The 19,588-nt window shown below is 35.7% G+C and overlaps 1 protein-coding gene, 1 long non-coding RNA gene and 1 other non-coding gene across 3 annotated transcripts; 2 read left to right on the top strand and 1 right to left on the bottom strand.

The window, feature by feature from the left end:
* Positions 1-1,825: 1,825 nt before the first annotated feature.
* LOC132618789 (small nucleolar RNA R71) lies at positions 1,826-1,932 on the top strand. The gene has a single exon (XR_009574321.1). It is a non-coding gene; the product is annotated as a small nucleolar RNA R71 (small nucleolar RNA).
* A 5,218-nt stretch (positions 1,933-7,150) lies between these two features.
* Positions 7,151-14,218, top strand: LOC132600908 ((-)-isopiperitenol/(-)-carveol dehydrogenase, mitochondrial-like). The gene is made up of 2 exons (XM_060314291.1): positions 7,151-7,717; positions 13,661-14,218. Exons 1-2 carry the CDS (start codon positions 7,246-7,248, stop codon positions 13,987-13,989), a joined length of 801 nt encoding a protein of 266 aa, XP_060170274.1. The 5' UTR covers positions 7,151-7,245; the 3' UTR covers positions 13,990-14,218.
* Positions 8,450-12,955, bottom strand: LOC132600924 (uncharacterized). Its single transcript, XR_009567385.1, has 3 exons — positions 12,795-12,955; positions 10,944-11,063; positions 8,450-8,841 (listed from the first exon to the last, which is right to left on the bottom strand). It is a non-coding gene; the product is annotated as an uncharacterized LOC132600924 (long non-coding RNA).
* Positions 14,219-19,588: the final 5,370 nt, after the last annotated feature.

Below are 19,588 nucleotides of genomic sequence, written 5' to 3'. Positions count from 1 at the left end.
TGAAATGCTTTGATAAGGACTAGGTAACTTCATGCCTTTGCTAGCGTGAAAAGTCACCTCCTCATCGTTCACCCGGAACTTTATTTCGTGCTTTTCGGAGTCCATAAGAGCCCTCCCTGTGGCAAGGAAAGGTCTTCCCAGAATAATAGGAATTTCTTGATCAATAGCACAATCAAGAATCACGAAATCTGCCGGCAGTAGAAATTCCTCGATTTGAACCAGCACATCATCAACTACTCCAACTGGCCTTTTTATCGATCTGTCAGCCATCTGCAACCTCATGGTAGTTGGCCTTGGCATAGCTAGCCCCGATCTCTTAAAGATTTCCAGGGGCATAAGATTTATGCTAGCCCCGTTATCACACAAAGCCCTGGCAAAATTTTGCTGCCCTATAGTGCATGGAATTGTGAATGCTCCAGGATCTTCCCTCTTTTGCACAGTGGTTTTGGAAAGAATGGCACTAACGCGGTGAGTGATACCCACAGTGTCGTGTTTCAATGGCTTTTTCTTCTTTGTTAAAAGATCCTTCAAATACTTAGCAAAGCCAGGCATTTCTTTAACAGCATCCATGAAAGGAATGTTCATCGTCAACTGCTTGAGTTGATCATAAAATCTCAAGCACTTCTCATCTTCTGTTTTTCTCACCAACCTTTGAGGAAAAGGCGGTGAAGATTTAAACAATTGGCTCAAAGGGCGAAGAGCACCGGAAAGTTTTGCCTTCCCCTTTTCCTGGTTTTCCACCGGTTCCTTTGGTTTATTAAGATTCAGCTCTTCTTCAACTACAATGGGGACTTCCTCCCCTGCTTCTTCCTCGACAATATCATCCAATACACTAGGCTGCGCTTCTTTTTCAACAATTGGTTCCTGATCAATTGGCTTTTTATTGTCACCCTGAAGTATTTTTCCACTTCTGGTGCTAATGGCAAGTACATTCTCCACAGAGTTCACTCCACTACCTTTTGGATTAGGAACTGTATCACTCGGTAATTGTCCCCGTTGAGGAGTATGCACTTCTCGGGAAAGGTCTCTGAATTGCGCTTCAAGCTTCTGAATGGAAGCTGAATGCGATAGTTGGACCTGGGACATTCCCTTGATTGTGCTCTCTGTTCTGTCTTGATTCATCAGCATTTTCTGCATCATACTCTTCAGTTCTGCAGAATCATTAGACGTGTTACCAGCAGAGTTAGTAGCTGAATTATCTTTCCATGGCTGGGAATTGGATGCTTGCCCCCTAGGTGGAATGTAGGGGTTAGAGCTCTTGTTGCCATAATTATTGTTATTGTAATTCCCTTGATTGGGATTACCCTGATCAGTTCTTCCATAATTCTGTCCTTGGTAATTTTGTTGAGGCCTTTGCCATGGGTGATTACCGGAACCTTGGTAGTTTTGCCGTTGATAACCCCCTTGCGAGTTATTGACATAATTCGCATCCTCATATTGTGGCTACCCCTCAAGATAAGTTTCGTCAGAAACTTGATACATTCCGGGAGCATGAGGTGGCATCTCATCGATAACGTTTACACATTTGGCCTCTTTCTCCATAAGCCTTTTGGATAATAAATCCACGGTGGTTTGCAGTTGAGCGAACGCATGATCTCGCTCATGATTTTCTTTGGCCACCGCGGCCACAGAGGGACTACCATATGATAGGAATTCGCTATCAGTCGAATGCCAGGCTTGATTATGGGTAGTAAGCTTGTCGAGCAACCGGGTGATGTTGACAAAGGTTTTGTCCATAAAGCATCCCCCAGCTGCAGTGTTGACAGCTATTTGATTCATTGTATCTAGCCCCTTGTAGAACTTCTCTGTGAGAATTGCATCTGGAAATCCATGATTCGGAGATTGAGCTAGATAATATTTGAACCTCTCCCATGCAGCATATAGTTGTTCCCCTGGAAGTTGTTTAAACCCAAAAATCTTATCCCGAAGCTCAGCCTTTTTGCTGGGTGGGAACCATTTTTTTAGAAAGATATTGGCCAGCTCATTCCAGGTATGAATAGTATTGCTCGGGAGCTTTTCATACCATTCCCTAGCTTGGCCAGCTAATGAATATTTGAAAACCCGCAGTCGCAGTGCATCAGCAGGAACAGCACCTTGAGATTGTTGGGAACATACATGCACGAAATTCTTCAGGTGTCGAAGGGGACAGTCTTCCGAAGAATTTCGGAAATAGCCTTCAAGTTTCAATAGCTGATAGATAGAACTATCAATTTTGAAATTAGCATTTCCTGTTCTCGGGGGAACTACAGCAGAAGCATAATCAGCTTCGTCGATGAATTCTGCAAATACATTCTCATCCTCCTCTTCTTCTGGTGCAGGATGGTTCACTTGGATCCCCCCTTGGTTCCCTTGATTGCGATGGGGTCTTCCAGCCATGTTCACCTGGTTCACTAAAACAGCAAACGAGGTGTGATGGAATAGAAAAAGTTTTAAAGAATAGTACACAACAATTAGTAATTTCTGAACCGTATTCCCCGGCAGCGGCGCCAAAATTTTATACGCTCAAATTACACCTATTAATGGCGTAAAGTGGACGTTGTCAAATATAGTAACCCAACAAGGTTGGGGTCGAATCCCACAGGGAATATGGAGAGAAAAGAGTACTAATCGTATGCGATACCAATCTTTAAAGGCTTTAATCCTATTCCGGATAGTTTGAATTGATTGTTGAATAATGTAATTGAATACTTTGACTTAGAATGTAATTAATATGAGAGAGAGACTAAGGTTGTGTTTCCCAATTTGATTAGATATTATGCTTCGGATTTCAATGTGATATACTTCTAATGGTTGTTCTAAGAATATGCACTTGATCTCTTAAAGACTTCTTAATGTTTCCCAACAGTTAAGCAGTATTTCCTCTTTATGATTCTTCCGAATATAAAAGAGTTACAATCGAAGAGCGACCAATAATGCCAATTTAGACTTATTCTTATTCCTAAGTTAGTCTATTAAACGAGGGTTAACGCCTCGAGTCATTGTTATTCAATCTTACCAATATTGACTCTCTTTCCCAAGAAAAGTCAATATAATGGCTTCGGCTAATGCTTGCAATCATTACCCAACGTTACAACACAAAGATAGAATAAATAACAACAACCATTATGCATATATCAATAATAGAAACCCATTCACATAATACCCATCATGGGATTCACAACCTTAGAATTGAAATTAGCTACTCATAATGTTTCTTGACAGAAAAAGCTTAAAGATTAACATAATACACGTACAATACTAATACAAGATGGAATGAGAGTGAAGTTGTTGCCTTAAATGCTCCAATCACTTCAAGATTAAAAATCTAGGGTTTATGCCTCTAAAATAAAATCTGAATAATGAATTAAAACCCTACATTATGTATTTATAGAGCCAAAAATCGCGCCAAGTTTCTGGACAAAAATGCCCTTACGCCGCATTGTTACGGACCGTAACTCAGGTTACGGTCCGTCCTTCATTTCGTCATTTGACCACTTCGACGTTACGGCCACCATGCGACGGACCGTACCCTGTGTTACGGTCCGTCCTTCTGAAGCGTAAGTGGTGACAATTACTTGGCAACTCTCTGGAAATTTGGATGATGTTACGGTGAAGGGTTACGGACCGTAACATGAGTTACGGACCGTAACACTAAACCGTAACACTGAAGATTTTATTGAAACTCTCTGGAAATTTAGCTCATGTTACGGTGACATGTTACGGACCGTAACATGAGTTACGGACCGTAACACTAAACCGTAACACTGAAGATTTTATTGAAACTCTCTGGAAATTTAGCTCATGTTACGGTGACATGTTACGGACCGTAACATGAGTTACGGACCGTAACACTTCACCGTAACACTGATGGTTTCAATGAAACTTTCTGGAAATTCAGGCCTTGTTACGGTTCAAAGGTACGAACCGTAACATGAGTTACGGACACCGTTACGGTCCGTAACATGAGTTACGGACCGTCGCTTAGCTCAAATTTGTCCGTTTTTCCAGCATTACTTCTCATTTCCGATCCTTAGTTAATCAACCCTATAAAATACAAAAATAACATAAGAAACAATATAAAAACACTTAAAATCAAGCAATATTTCTAGTTACAAAGGCATAAAATGTGCCAAAATTCACGGCACATCAATACGCACTACAATATTCTTCCATTCCGGGACCAGCTTGATCACATGACAGACGATGCGGTAAAACTATTTAAATTTACATTAATAATTTAATTAAACGTCTTTTCTACTTGGTGATCACTGATTTGTATTTATATGTTATGTAGCTATTTATATGGACGTCGTACGCTGCTATATTAGATGGTTTGCCGGCTTTTGCAGGGCAGGTCAGGGGGTTTGGAGGTCACGGTGTCCATTGATACATCTGGACATCGTAGAGGACCACATGCCCAAGCGTGTCTTACGACAGTTTGGGCATACACAGAATATACCCCCTGACGTCCGTCATGAGCTCCGATACTACTAGCGGGACGATCGGGCTGCCGTTGATGATGATTTTCTAGCTTTCATGGATGTCCAGCTCCACCGTTGGGAGAACAGGTTGGGCACGTTAGCGGTGGTCGGCCATTTTGACTCCCATTGAGCATTACATGCGCCGGTATCATCAGATCACACGCCGATTGATCGGCAACCCAGCTTTGCGTCCCCCAAGGGATGTAGGATACTCAGCACTCGCGGGGTAGTACGAGGCATTGGTAATTTTATCGTATTTAGATTTATTTAATTATATTATTTGTTACGTTTTAAAAAATAACTTTTTTTTCTGTTGAACACAAATGCAGCTGGTGGCCGTACAACGTTTACGCATCTTGGGGTTAGAGCATATGCCTTACCCTGGGCTTGCGGGGCTTGGGTCGGAGATGGTACGGATATCCGAGGATGGTATCTAGCAAACAGGAGAGATTAGGCGTAGGGAGGAGCCTGTTCCAGAGGCTAAGTATCAGGCAGCGCCAAGAGGATGACCGGGTGCTCCCAGAGGAGGAAGCCGTGCTGGCAGAGGACGCCGTGCGCGTAGAGGACGCAGTGTTGCTGCTACAGGACCTGATGGTGGAGGACACTATCTGGTAGATGAGGTGGATGAGACCGATCCCATTCCAGAGGGCGTTCACGGTCTAGTCCATCCGCAGCCGTTCCAGTCCGGTGGCAGCTCACCTGGGGACTCACCTAAGTTTACACCGGCGCTCTTACTTGCTGAGATACCTGGGTCTTCATCACAGCCGAGCCAGAATGCATACATGGATGAGCGTGATAACCTTGATTGGGCGGCGTTACGCGCTTCATTAGCTGATGAGCGGCCTGTGAGGAATTTAGAGGGAGCCAGTATTCTTGACTTCGATGAGTTTTTGATCCCGGTTAGTATTTAAAATCCTTATTTGTTCATTTAAATTATTTATTTTAAATATATATGTTACTCACTATTTAGTAATATTTTATATTTTAGGATTCGACGCCAGCGGGTCCACCAGAGCCACCCACTCAGGCGTTTTCTCATGGGTCTGCCGAGCCAGCGGTGTCTTCCCATGTGACTGTCGAGCCACAGGTAAGTTTTTTATTAAAATTTATTTTATTCAATATAAGGTCAATATTTAATATACATATTTGATTATTTAAAGTACTTATTTTAAATATGTATGTTACTTATTATTTCGTTTTTTCATATTTTAGGATTCGGCGCCAGTGGGTCCACAGGAGCGATCCATTCAGAAGCATTCTCATCAGCCTGCCGAGGTAGAGGTGTCTTCTCATGACACTACCGAGGCGCATGTAAGTTTTTTACTTAAAATTAATTTTATTCAATATAAGGTAAATATTTATTTAATCTTTATAACCTTTACTTGGACTTCGAACAACATCTCGTCCAGGAGACTACCTCATATTCACCACCAGACCCATCTGAGGAGCCTACAAACCCATCGCAGGGGCCTACTCAGGCGCCCGTTGACACACAGATTTGCTTAAATAAATAACATTAATGTATTCAATATAAATAAGAAATGGTACTAATTGTTATATATTTTTTAGGTTCATCCTTCGGCGCTCGCGGTGGCAATTCCTGACGAGGAAGAGTCCGAGTTTCCAGACCCAGGTCATCACGACGTTCTGCTCGTGCGAGCAGGATCAGATCCCAAGAAGAAGCACATTCTGGTCAAAGGCGCACGGGCCAGGGGAAGAGGAGATGATCATGACTTGGAGCGCCCGATTATTAAGAGGAAAAAGGACGATGGAGACGATGGCGAGGGCGAGGGCGGTGGGGATGGTATGAGCCTTAGGCCTAGGGATAGTCTCCGGCATACTACATGTGGGACCCGTCCTCGATAGTGTATATACATTAGTGTTGTACAATTTATCGTAAATATTATATATTTTTTGCATATTTATAAATATTATCTTAGTCTTTATTATTATTTATAGTTTCGCATCCTAAATTGATAATAAAAAAAAACGTGACACATTCGAAATAAAGTTAAGCATTAATTTAAAAATAAGACGAAACCCTAAAAGATAAATAACGTAAAGCTAATAACTACAATTCAGACAAAAAAGGAGTTCGAGCACTTTTCAACCACTAAAACGACAATCCAAAGTATTGCGTATTCTTGATGTATTGAGCCTATCTTATTAATTGTACAAATATAAGTAGGGTTATATATAAAATATTGAAGTTCCGGAGTCTGAAAGCATGATTAATATACGGCTAAACTACGTAAAAAGGAGTGAAAATGTAATAATAGGTTGTTAGTGAAAAATGGTGTAGTCCTATAGCCCAGTATTTTACTGCGCTATAAGTGAGGGATAAATTGCTATATTGCAGTAAAATACTGCGCTAAAAGTAGTTTTATAATATTTTTTTTTATTGTTAGAGCATTTTGATTCAATTTTTTTTTTTTTTTTTTTTTAGCATTTTGGTTCCGGACCCTCGAATGGAAGTAGTAGTGGTATCGTGGCAGGTGAAGAGAAAAAGAAAGGGGACCAGTGAAAATGGCAAAAATGGGGGACCACTGTGCACTTGTCGATATGTACGAAAATCGATCAATTAACACAGCAATAATTGCCTGACACGCTATCAGCAGTACTGTTGACTGGTAGTGTAACGTGGTAGCTCGATCACCATAAAGAAGATTCCCTTTACACCGTTCGCATACATATCATATCAAAATCAAATACTAAGAAACAAATCAATCAATCAAGAATATAATATCACTAGTATTTTTGTTTCTTTATCTTTTTTCAGTTCAAAATGAGTATTGACCAAAACCAATGTAGTACTAAGAAATTACAAGGCAAAGTAGCACTAATCACAGGAGGAGCAAGCGGTATAGGCGAAGCTACAGTTCATGTCTTTGCCGAACATGGGGTACGAGCCATTGTGATAGCTGATATTCAAGACGAGAAGGGGAAACGCGTGGCGGAAGCCGTGTGTTCGAATTTAATCCGGTGCAGCTACGTACATTGCGATGTTACTGATGAAGATCAAGTGAAGGATATGGTGGACTGGACTGTTCAGATGTATGGGCAGCTTGATATAATGTTTAGCAATGCTGGCGTTGTTAGCCCAACTGATCAAACCATTTTGGACTTGAACTTGTCGAAGCTTGATCAGATTTTCGCCGTTAATGTTCGTGGCATGGCGGCGTGTGTAAAGCACGCTGCTCGTGTTATGGTGGAGGGGAGCGTTAGTGGAAGCATCATCTGCACTGCCAGTGTTTCAGGTATATAGGCAGAAACCAAATTTGATGAGTCCAATCTTTAAATTGTTATCATTAAAATATTGAAATATGAGTTCAAATTTTAATATTAATTTGTTAAAATTAATTTATTAGCTTTTTCAAATATATGTATACTCTATGTTGAAATTATTGTTCAGTTGGACCCAATAAACATAGTTGCATCCACCAATACACATAGGAATGTCAAATGAGCGTGCTAATCACTACTAAAAAAAACTGTATTTTTCGACCTGAAAAAAGGGCCATTTCCGACTTCATGAGGTCGGTTTTGGACAAAAACCGACCTCAAAATTAGGTCGGAAAAGAGTGGATCGGAAATATTACCGACCTCATGAGGTCGCATAAAACCGACCTCATGAGGTCGGTAATATTTTTTTAGTCGGATATTAATTATATGAAATACCGACCTCATGAGGTCGGTAATTTGAAATTCCCTGGAAAAATTTGCAGAAAACCGACCTCATGAGGTCGGTAATTTGCAATTTCTAGAAATATTTTGTAGAAAACCAACCTCATGAGGTCGGTAATTTGCAATTCCCTAGAAAATTTTGCAGAAAACCGACCTCATGTGGTCGGTAATTTGCAATTTCTGAAAATATTTTGTAAAAAACCAACCTCATGAGGTCAGTATTTTATGTGTCTGGCCCCAAAACCGACCTCATGAGGTCGGTACCCTGCAAGAAAAATGGCAGTTTCAACTAAAACCAGCTCAAATAGCTGCCAACAATACACCAAACTACTATAAATACATAAAACATTAAACTACTATTACAACACATATACTACAACCACCAATACATCAAATTCAATTTGAAACTACTTCAAAGTTGAATAAAAACATCAATCATTCACAAGAGACTTAAGCTACTTCAACCTTTGCAAACATCAAAACAACATTAAACTACTTCTAATATTTGTAAACGTCCACAAAACATTAAACTAGTCTACATTAAGTTAGTCTACAACATTAGACTACTTCACCCCTCGCAAACATCAAGATGGTTGACGCGAACATTCAAAGTCAGGTTCTTTCAGCTTGGCCTTTTTGTTAGATTCTGTGGACTTCGATGATGCGGACTTCCTTTTAGAGTTCTTTTCTCTGAATACTGTAAAAAGAAAGAAGAAAAATAAAGGCAAAGATAGCTGTAAGTTCATTTCATCACCATAGTAAAAATTGCCTCATTTCGAACCAGATAACTAAAGCGAGTTAAAGCAATAATCTATCAGTTATCATACAACTATACAAGCATCCATCAGCAAATGATACTTGTCTGACTAGTCTGAAGCTTATCAAAAGAGGATAACTCGAATTAAGAGATCAAGTAGAATGAGCCCAGAAAAGACAGGATTATAAATACTAATGATTCAGTTTAGTTTAAAGTAGAGATTTAATTGAGATGATGCTTACATATTACGTAAACAAGGGGCAAAAGAGCTTTTGATTATGTGAAATATCAGATAAACTCAAAACACATGAGAAGACTATAAGCTAGAACAAAAAATGGAAAATAGTTTTATTCTTCTAATTCATATGAAGAGAATGATTAATAAGCTAAAGTTCAAATGTTAAAACTTAATCATCTGTCCCAAAATACTTACTCCGTCCAAGTTAAACTCAGGACATTGTTTTTAAGACTCGCTACATTTCCTAGACAAGTGAGACAAAGATACACTACTAAAGTTGTGCATTCGCTATACTTGGTATTAACACCGATAAAGAGATCAACCATTCAGAGTGCTCAATAAGCACTAATACGCTCAACTTGTATGGGTTAAAGAGAGCTAGTGTGCCTGGCAACTCTCAAAATATTCCCAGTCTTTAAAATGTGAGCATTTATTTTCTAATTTCAGCTCTATTAGTTGTTTTGACCTTTCATAGAGTACCTCCCGGCAAGACTAATAAAAATATGTAACGCATGGTTTCACGTCTGTTCCACCATAATTAGCCAGGAGACGAAGACAATCATTAACCTTTCTGGAGTGAGAAATAGTGCATGCTTTGAGAATAAAAAGAATCATATTTCTAGAGTCAAGAACCTGTGCCCGCATAATCTGTTTTTTTTTTTTTTTTTTTTGTGTGAAGAGGGTTTTGCTAGACAACATGGAGCAATATATGGATTGGATTACTTAGATTCACTTGGAAATTATGTAACTTGAATCTATTGTAGGGGCTATATTCTTGTTGTACTTCTGTGTACCTTACTAGTAAAACTTTTACCTCATCAAAAAAAAAAGACGACCTTTTCGTATTGGCTTTAGACCTGGTGGATTAACACACATCTGCTCTCTGTACAGCTCGAAAGATCTCTGACCATAATCCTCACCGACTATTCAATTCCTTCTAAGTTTTATGCCCCAACACAATAGAATGGGCATAGTTGCTTATTACTGAACTATATGTCTCCTTTTGACCAACATATGCACGACATAAATTTTTCTATGGAGTGTGAGTAGCAATGAAGAAGAAGATATGTATTAATACTCTAGTCTCTCTTTCTACCTTTATCTTTTGGTTGGGAGTGAAGTTTTTAGAAGTTGGAAGGCCTCATCTCTCCATAGTAATGCAAGGTAATTTAATGTCTGCGGTACTCTAGCTTCTTCATGTTAATAAAATAACATTGAAGTTTCAACTACACAATATCTCTTCTTATTCAGAGAGACCTCAACAAGTGCCACCCTCCAACTTGATGAGGCCACAACGCTTCATTGGTTTTAGAAAAACAAAGAAAAACGAAGAAAATATGCTCAACCGTTGACCTAAACAAGCTATCAAGCATCATACACCTGATCACACTATGCAACCTGCCAATTATAGTTAGTACTTAACTCGATGGAAATATTTACGTGGCAAAGGGAAGTAAACAATAATCTTTTGAAAGCCCACTAGTAATAATATTACTTAGTTTTAGTAGAAAGATATTGTCTACGGTTTCAAGCAATAAGAAGAATAAGAGGAATCACAGCAAAGAGAAGCAATAACTATTCATTGAAATCCAACACTTGGTTTTGCCCATTGAGATACGTAGCACATCGTTCTTGAAGTAATATAGAACTAAATAGACACAACAATCTAGAAATCTGACCCCAAAGCTGACATGTGATTGTACGCATCTATGAATGAAAGGACTTGCTTACAATGGAAAGCACTCAGCTTCATCAGAAAATATAGAGTCATCAAAGAATTTTAGAGCAGTGAAAAGGAACTTACCCTCGAGAGAAGCTTTGAGAGGTTCGATGAGCTCGGGAAACTCAAATCTCTTCAAGGGCCTTGAACACATCCTCCGCATTTATTGTTTGCCTCTTAGACTCCTTGCATATGTCATTAGCACTGCAATTGCACGTTGCAAATTAGCTCACTCATTGAAGTAAAATATCACAAAGGAGGAAAAGGAACAACATTCCCATCTTATTATGTCCCACATCAATCCAATAAATTAACCCATTCACTTTAGCGGATCCGGCTCCCCTCCAGTAAGGGATCCGTCCAGTTGCTGCAGTGCTACCCTAAATAAGTTACACGTGTCCTTATAATTTTTTAATGGACCATATTCATTTTGCTAACTCAATAACTAATACAGAGTATTAACTATAGTTACCAATAATTCTCTCTCCTCTCTTCGTTTACCTTTAGCTGCTACCAAGAAACACATCCCAAATTTATCTAGAAAACAGAGCAGGTAGATGTAATATTTACTTGTGTAAATCAAATAATTGGAACAAACAAAGGAAAAATGTTGAATCGGAGTGAGTAGTCTCAATTGAAGAATATAATTATGAATACAATAGGAGAAAAAGAAAACCCAAGAAAAAAATTACTCGGTATTTCATGAGAAACCCCAAATTCTGCATCCAAGTGCATCAACCATTTCTCTTTTCAATTTTCATGGCTTCTCTGGGTCCTCTATTTGGCTTTTATAGTTCTAAGAAACTCCAAGTTGAATTTTTTGTACCGAAGAAGTCAACAAAGCTCTGTTGGATCTCCATTTCTGCCAAAACTAAGCTTTAGAGTAGTTGAATACACTCTCCTTGCTAGCCAGCGTATGTCCAGGGGTTGTGAAAAATTAAAGTGTATTTTCAAAGTTAAAATTATTTTATTATGTATATATAATAGATGTTGAACCCCTGACTTTTTCGTATATTTACCTTTTAGAATTTTTGAACCCCTGGATGAAAATTCTGGCTCCGCCATTCCTCCTTGCTAAGATTTTTAAAATGTTTTAAACCCTGTGCATCTTTTAGATTTGTTCTCCTCTTCTTATAGAGAGATATCGGATGAACTGTATTTTCTTTTTTGTGAAAATAGTGATTAAGAAAAGGAGTGATATTGTGTGAGCATTCTGCATCGTCTTGTCATTTTACTTTTCGAAGAGATTGCATAGCTAAGTGAGAGATATATGTAACCATAGTTAATATCTGGGTTAGCGAAATGAATCTGGTCCTTTGAACAATTGAAAGGACACGTGTAGCTTATTTCGGGTAGCACCAGAGCAACTGGACGGATCCCCTACTGGAGGGGAGCTGGATCCCACTTTAGCACTTGCTTAGACCCGCAATATATCACTTTTTTAGCAAATTTCCATCTTTTAGTGTTCATCCTACAAACCACCCAAAACTTAACTATCAACCAGTAAAAGAAATAGCTAATACAAAGAACCCTTTTAAATTCTAGATCACACAGTTTCAAAGAATTCCCTATTTTCTTTTAGCCAATATCACAATCAACACTACCTAATTTTCAGCTTTAGGTCAGACCCTATGATTACTCAAACGCTTCACTAGAAATCAGTAAAAGGATAGTAAAACTTAAGAGAACACTTTAAAATCCAAAATCACAAAAATTCGAAAAGCACCCAATTTTTTTTTTTAGCAATAAGAAACTACAATCAACGAAACCCACAAAAGGGAGCAAAAAACCAACGCAGAATTAACCTAAGAGAAACTATAATCAACCAAATACACTAACCCATAAAACCAATTCAGTGAGAAACCCACAAAAGAAGCAAAAAAGTAAATGTCTTGAAGAACCCTAAACTAGATCCCAAACAATTAAAAAAAATACCTGGAATAGATGATGGCGACGGCGTACTGGATGCCGGACCTGGCTGGGTGGCGACGGATCTGGCTAGCGGCGATGTGGGCGAGGGTAGGGCGGTGGAGAAATGGAAAGAGAGAGAGACGGGGTTTAGATTTTAAGAGTGACAAGTAAAAATGAGGTAAAAGAAGAAGGAGGGTTTAGATTTTTATTAAATTTACCGACCTCATGAGGTCGTAAATTTAATAAATGAATTAATCAGATTTTTTTATTAAATTACTGACCTATTGAGGTCGGTACATTATTTTTTAAAATTTTAATACAAAATTACCGACCTCATGAGGTCGGTTTATTTTCAAAAAAATTGAAAAATAAATATTACGACTTTTTTTCCGACCTCAATTGAGGTCGGTTTTTTGAGGTCGGGAAATCCCCTTTTTTTAGTAGTGAATTATGGACAGGTTAAAGTGAGTCAAATAAACAGAACATTGATTTATAATGTTTCTTGTTTAGGTCAATACAGGTTGAGTCAAGCTGGATTGAAACATGTAATCGCTCAAGCTTTCCAACCCAATACTACTTAAAATTCCCTTTTCTGCCTACTTAACTCTCTTTCTTTGTCCTAACTGGGACTAGCAACGTAACCAAGCTCACACGGGCAGAGCTAAAAGTTGCTAAGAGAATCGAACGTAACCCACGTTAGTTATTTTTTGAATTACACAAATTTATTTAGGTAACCCACATTGCTCATACTTTTAAAGTGAGTAACTTGAGATGTGCATAAATTGATCCGTTAATGTATGAATGTTAGTAGAACCCTCCAAATTAACTTGGGCGGATAAAGACGATTAACGATTTCATGGCCTAAATTTGACACTCCCAATTTTAATTAGGCAGCAAAGGCGCCAGGAGGCGGACGGACTATGTGATGTCGAAACATGCAGTGATAGGGTTGGTCCGCTCGGCCAGTCTACAGCTAGGAGTGCATGGAATTAGGGTTAACAGCGTATCGCCTTCCGCGGTGGCAACGCCAGGGCTGTGCAGAAGCCTACAGAAGGAGTTGGAGGAAGTGGAGAAGATGTATGAGCCACTGACTTGTTTAAAAGGGATAGTGTTAAAAGTGAAACATGTTGCTGATGCTGTTGCTTTCCTTGCTTCTGATGAGTCTGCATTTGTTACTGGCCATGATCTTTCTGTTGATGGAGGCTTTACTTCTTGGTAAATGGTTACAGTATCCTTTCAATATAAGGAAGGCTACCGTTAGTGAAAATTCAGATATTATATTGGAACAATATCATGTGAAAATATGGGGCTAACTAGGCTTTCGCTTGCCTATATTTAAATCTAGGTAAGATTAGAACCACTAAATTGTATGAGTTCCCTTATTTGCTATAATCTTTATCATTTGAGGATTCATTAATATTAAATAGTACAAGCTAGTTTGTTTCAAATTTTTGGTTTTATAAACTATCTCCTTTTTTTCTTTTCTTTTTTCTCTTTTGCAAGAAGGACTATACGCAGTTACGAACGCATGAATTTATATTGCTCCATTTTTTCTTTCCCATAGACCATACTCATATAGTATTATATATTTAGAAATAAATGTCTGCTGAGAAAGAAATATTATAAGTAGGTGATTTCTTCTTATTTATTTGACTTAACTGATTTAAAGTAGCTGATAAGAATTAAGTGTTGATAAGCAATTTTAAGTGCTGAAGCTGATTTAATAAATAAGCAGTTACATGTTTGGACAAAAGCGCTGAAACTAATAATAAGCACCTGACGTGTTAAGCATATTTTTATGTTAAAATGACTTAAATATCCTTAAAGTTATTTTCACTAATAACACGTGATTTTTACAAGAATTTAAATTTTATTTAATTCAAATACAAAATGATTTAGGTCTCATTTATTTTTCATACAAAATTGATTAGATAAATTATGTTTATAAATATAAATTATTTTATGTTAAGATAAAATATAATCATAAGCTATAATATAATAATTAATATTTTTACTAATTTTTTGTTTTTTTTTGGTAAAAAACATACTTAAATATTACACAAAATTTGTATAGAAGAAACAAAAATTTAACAATCTTCTTTTGTCGTTAATTAAACTAACACATCCAACTATCATAAATATTCTCATCAATCTGATCACGAGTTGGCATCCAAATGCTAAAGGGTTGCATGTTTTCTAAATTTTTTTAATTTACAAATGTTTTCTATTTTTTATTTTTTTTAATTTACATATTTTGCGTTTATCAATAATATTATATTCTTCTTCCAGTTTATTTAGCTCTTGAAATCAATGATAAATATGCATAGATAAGTAGGAGAGGATTCCATGCTCTACAAAACCCATAAATCAACGATACTGATGTCAAGTTGAAGAAGGGTTCCATGCTTGGTGTAGGATTTGAAGAACTACTAAAAACAATACTAGAGAGAAATTTGTTACCCCAAATAATGCCATGAAAAACTGCATAACTGTTGTTTACGTTGATGAGGTGGAAAAATTTTAGGTACGGAAGAACAAACATTGGAGTGAAATCGTGGAGAGTGTTAAGAATTTTATTTTAAGAAAAGGTATTTTCAGAATTATAAAAAGATATCAAGGACAAATCGTATAAAAGGTTTGGTCAAAACAAAAGTACTTAAGCTGTAAAATCATAAGTTGAGGTGACTAACTTATGACTTATTGCTTATTTTGACTTATAAGCACTTTTAAAATTTATCAAACACATATAAATTAAAAAGTGCCCAAACACCCTCTAAGTCTTGACAGATAGAATTATACAATATATGTGCCGATAGAAAATAGTAGATATTTCGTAAAATTAGTCGCACCAACGCAACTGACACCACGAATATCAAGAAAATGTATTCAATTGCTTGCTGGCTGAGAATTGTTTATCTTTCAACCATAAAAGCCAAAAATAAAAATGTGTAAAGAAGAGAGAAATTATTAATTACAATTTACAGAGAGTACATGTAGGATTTATTGCTTGATTACTACTTACTAGTACTACGTATGTGTCGGCAAGAGTCACTGATGGTGGAAGCTCAGTTTGGTCCACGTATTTTTCACGTACTAATTTCTCTTGTACTGTGTTCTCTCTTCTGTAACTGGAGTCTTTTTCCAGAGTCCCCAATTAAATGATTCCAAAAATAGAATTTTGATCCAAAATAATCCACATAAAAAAAAAATTACAAAAGTATCTTTTGCGCACAAAACTAGTAGGCAATAGGACTTAACTGTGACGGTCACCGTTAAGTCCTATTGCACACTAATTTTATGCGCAATCGGAGTTTAATAAAATGCCCGACCGTCTTCCCCACCATCGGTCCCCCCACCTTTTTATAAAATTATTTCCGCCATTAACACTCAAAATCCGTGGTCCCATGTTCCAAAAGTGTCATTTTCGTGTTATTTTTTAACCCGAAAGTCAACGTTCTCGGTATATTCAAGTCAAGGAATAAGTTTCGAAGCTTGAATTTCGGAATAAAGCGTCGTAGAACTCGATTTCAAAAACTTAAAAATAACCTTTAATCTAGGTATCTTACTATGAATTTTGCAATTACATTGTTATATATATTATTATCCTAAGCATGATTAATGTTTAATAGTCGCGGATTTCAAAAAAAAAAACATGCATTATTTTTGTGCTCAATAGTTCTGTTCGTCCAGCCCCTTCTATGATTTTTTTTATTTGTTAATTGTTTGTTATTTGTTAATTTTAAATTATTTGTTAATTATTTGATTATAGGAAAATATACTAATCTCCTAATAATATCTTTATTCGTTAATTTATTTATTTGTAAAATTGATAATCCATGTTAATTATTAATGTGCTAATTAGTTATCTAATTGTACGTGTTAATCTAATTTTATTTGCTAATTAGCTATCTAATTTTATGTGCTAATTAGTTATCTAATTTTATGTGTTAATGTGCTAGTTAGTTATCTAATTAATTATCAATTTTTAATTAGAATTAGTTAATCCTTAATATTATATTTATTAGTTAATTGTAGCTAGTATAATAATTAATTAACAATTATCAATTAGAAATTGAACATCCTTAGTTTAGGATTAAACATCATTAGTTTAGGATTAAAAACATCATTAATATTATATTTGTTAGTTAATTGTATTTAGTATAATAATTATTAATTAGAAATAATTAATCCTTAGTTTAGGATTAAAAATAACATTAATATAATATTAGTTAGTATAATAATTAATTAACAATTATTAATTAGAAATAGTTAATCCTTACTTTAGGATTGAACATCCTTAGTTTAGGATTAAAAATATCATTAATATAATATTAGTTAGTTAATTGTAGCTAGTATAATAATTAATTAACAATTAAAAATTCTCAAATAGTTAATCCTTAGTTTAGGATTAAAAATATCATTAATATAATATTATTTAGTATAATAATTAATTAACAATTATTAATTAGAAATAGTTAATCCTTAATTTAGGATTGAACATCCTTAGTTTAGGATTAAAAATATCATTAATATAATATTAATTAGTTAATTGTAGTTAGTATAATAATTAATTAACAATTACGAATTCGCAAATAGTTAATCCTTAGTTTAGGATTAAAAATATCATTAATATAATATTAGTTAGTTAATTTTAGTTAGTATAATAATTAATTAACAATTATTAATTCGTAAATTTGGATAGTTAATATAATTTTCCGTTAAAGGATTAGTTAATTAGTATATTTTTTCGATAAAGGATTACATAATTAATATTACATGTTATGATTAATTAAAAATTATTAATACAGATACGCAAATTATTAAAAAAAAATCCATTTCTTAGGATCCAGCTCCAGCTCCGGCACCATCTACAGTTCCGGCTAAGGGGCCCCCTCGAGAGACCGCTCAGAAGCCAGCTCAGGAGCCCGTCGACACACAAGTTTGAATTTTTACCAAAAAATAATGTATTAATTAAATCTAAACTAAAATTAATACTAATTGTTTATATGTTATTTCAAGTTCATCCTTCTGTACCTGTGGACCCGTCTCCTGATGCTGATGTCTGACCTTATATAGCGCACGTAAACCGAAGAAGCATATTATGCTCAAGGGCGCAGGGAAGAAAAGAAAGGATGATCATGACATAGAGCATCCTATTATCAAGAGAAAGAAGAGAGATGGAGATGATGGTGAGTGATGGGGGATCTCCTTAGGCCTAGGATTACTTAAAGGCTCTCACATGTGGGACCTAAGGTTACTATAAAGGCTCCCACATGTGGGACCCATTAGAAATTGTGTATATGTAAATAAATTATACATTTTATGTTAATATTATTTTTTTGATATTATTTTCTTAATAATAATTAGTTATCTTAGTCTTTATTATCGTTTATTAATAACTCGTGCGACGTCCTAAATTAATTATGAAAAAAATCTTGACATATTTGAAATAAAGTAATGCCTTGACTAAATAATAAAACGCTTAAATCAATACCTTATAAAATAACACTTAAACCTAACGATAACAAGTTTCAAAACAAAACTTACTTGGGGCACTTTACAAACCCTAAAACGATGATCCAAACGTTTAGGTATGCCACTTGATGTATTGAGCCTACATTGTTGTTCGCAGAAAAAAAATATTAGGTTCTATATAAAATGTTGATATTCCGGAGTTTTGAGACATGATTAATCCTTGGTCAGAGTATGAAAAAGACGTGAATATCAAAACTTTGAAATTATACAAAGTGTGGGAAAATAAAACTAACCCCTATTGCGCACAAAATTAGTGCGCAAAATGTACTTTTATAACTTTTTTTTTGTGGATTATTTTGGATAAAAATCCCACTTTTGAGGTCATTTAAGTTGCGGACTCAAATTAATCCCTAGTTGATTGAGCAAATATGGCCTTCGAGCATTATTTGAGTACTTAACGAGCCAACTTTTATCCTTTTCTGAATTTACGTATTTGTTTTTGTTAAATAAGCAAGAAACATGCAAGTTTTCTTACGTTAATACAGTTACCAAATTTTTGCCATAATTTTATTCATAGCTTGATATATTATTGCAAATTTTAATACTGCTAATTATTTTATAGTTTGATCTATGACTTAAAACTTTAAACCTTTTTTTTTCCTGGTTATAACATAACTTGAAGTTATCTCTAAGTTGTAAATTGATTTAACAATATTTCAACTTTCAAGGGAAATGCCAAATGATTTTTCTCCAAATTTCCTCTGTAACTTGAAATTAGAGGTGTCAATAGTACAGTTTGGGCGGTTATTTTATAAATTTATATCGTACTAATTTTTCAGTTATTTCATTTTGTAGAACCAAAATTAGACTTTTAAAACCGTCCTATCAAGTCGGTTTCTCGTCGGTATCGGTACGGTTCGGTTAAGTTTCAATTTTTTTTTAAAAAAGAACATCATGTTATAGTCACTAGTAAAAGTTAAGACACAATATTATACATACTTCTATAGGACTTTGACAAAAACTCTTTAGGTATTTTTACTGATTAAAAGGTGATGAATCAAGTAAACATGAAAGACGAGAAGAATAGAGATTAGTCCTACTATTTTACGATAGTGTAAAATAATGTTAAGCAAAAAAAAAAAAATTAGATTGCACGAGGCGGAAAAATCAATCAAGATGAGACTACTAAGATTGATTATCTAATAAGATGATTTAAAATCATACTTTGTAGCTTTCTATCTAAGATCGTTGGAATACCTTGTAGCTTACTAGTTACTACTCGAGATGCTAGAACTAATTTAATTTCAATAGAAGTAATATAATAGGTTTTAGAGTTGAAACTT

This window comes from Lycium barbarum, chromosome 1, assembly GCF_019175385.1.
Source record: "Lycium barbarum isolate Lr01 chromosome 1, ASM1917538v2, whole genome shotgun sequence".
In the NCBI taxonomy this organism is placed as follows: Eukaryota; Viridiplantae; Streptophyta; class Magnoliopsida; order Solanales; family Solanaceae; genus Lycium; species Lycium barbarum.
The sequence above is the reverse complement of the archived record's forward strand: the minus strand, read 5'-3'. Positions and strand labels throughout refer to the sequence as shown.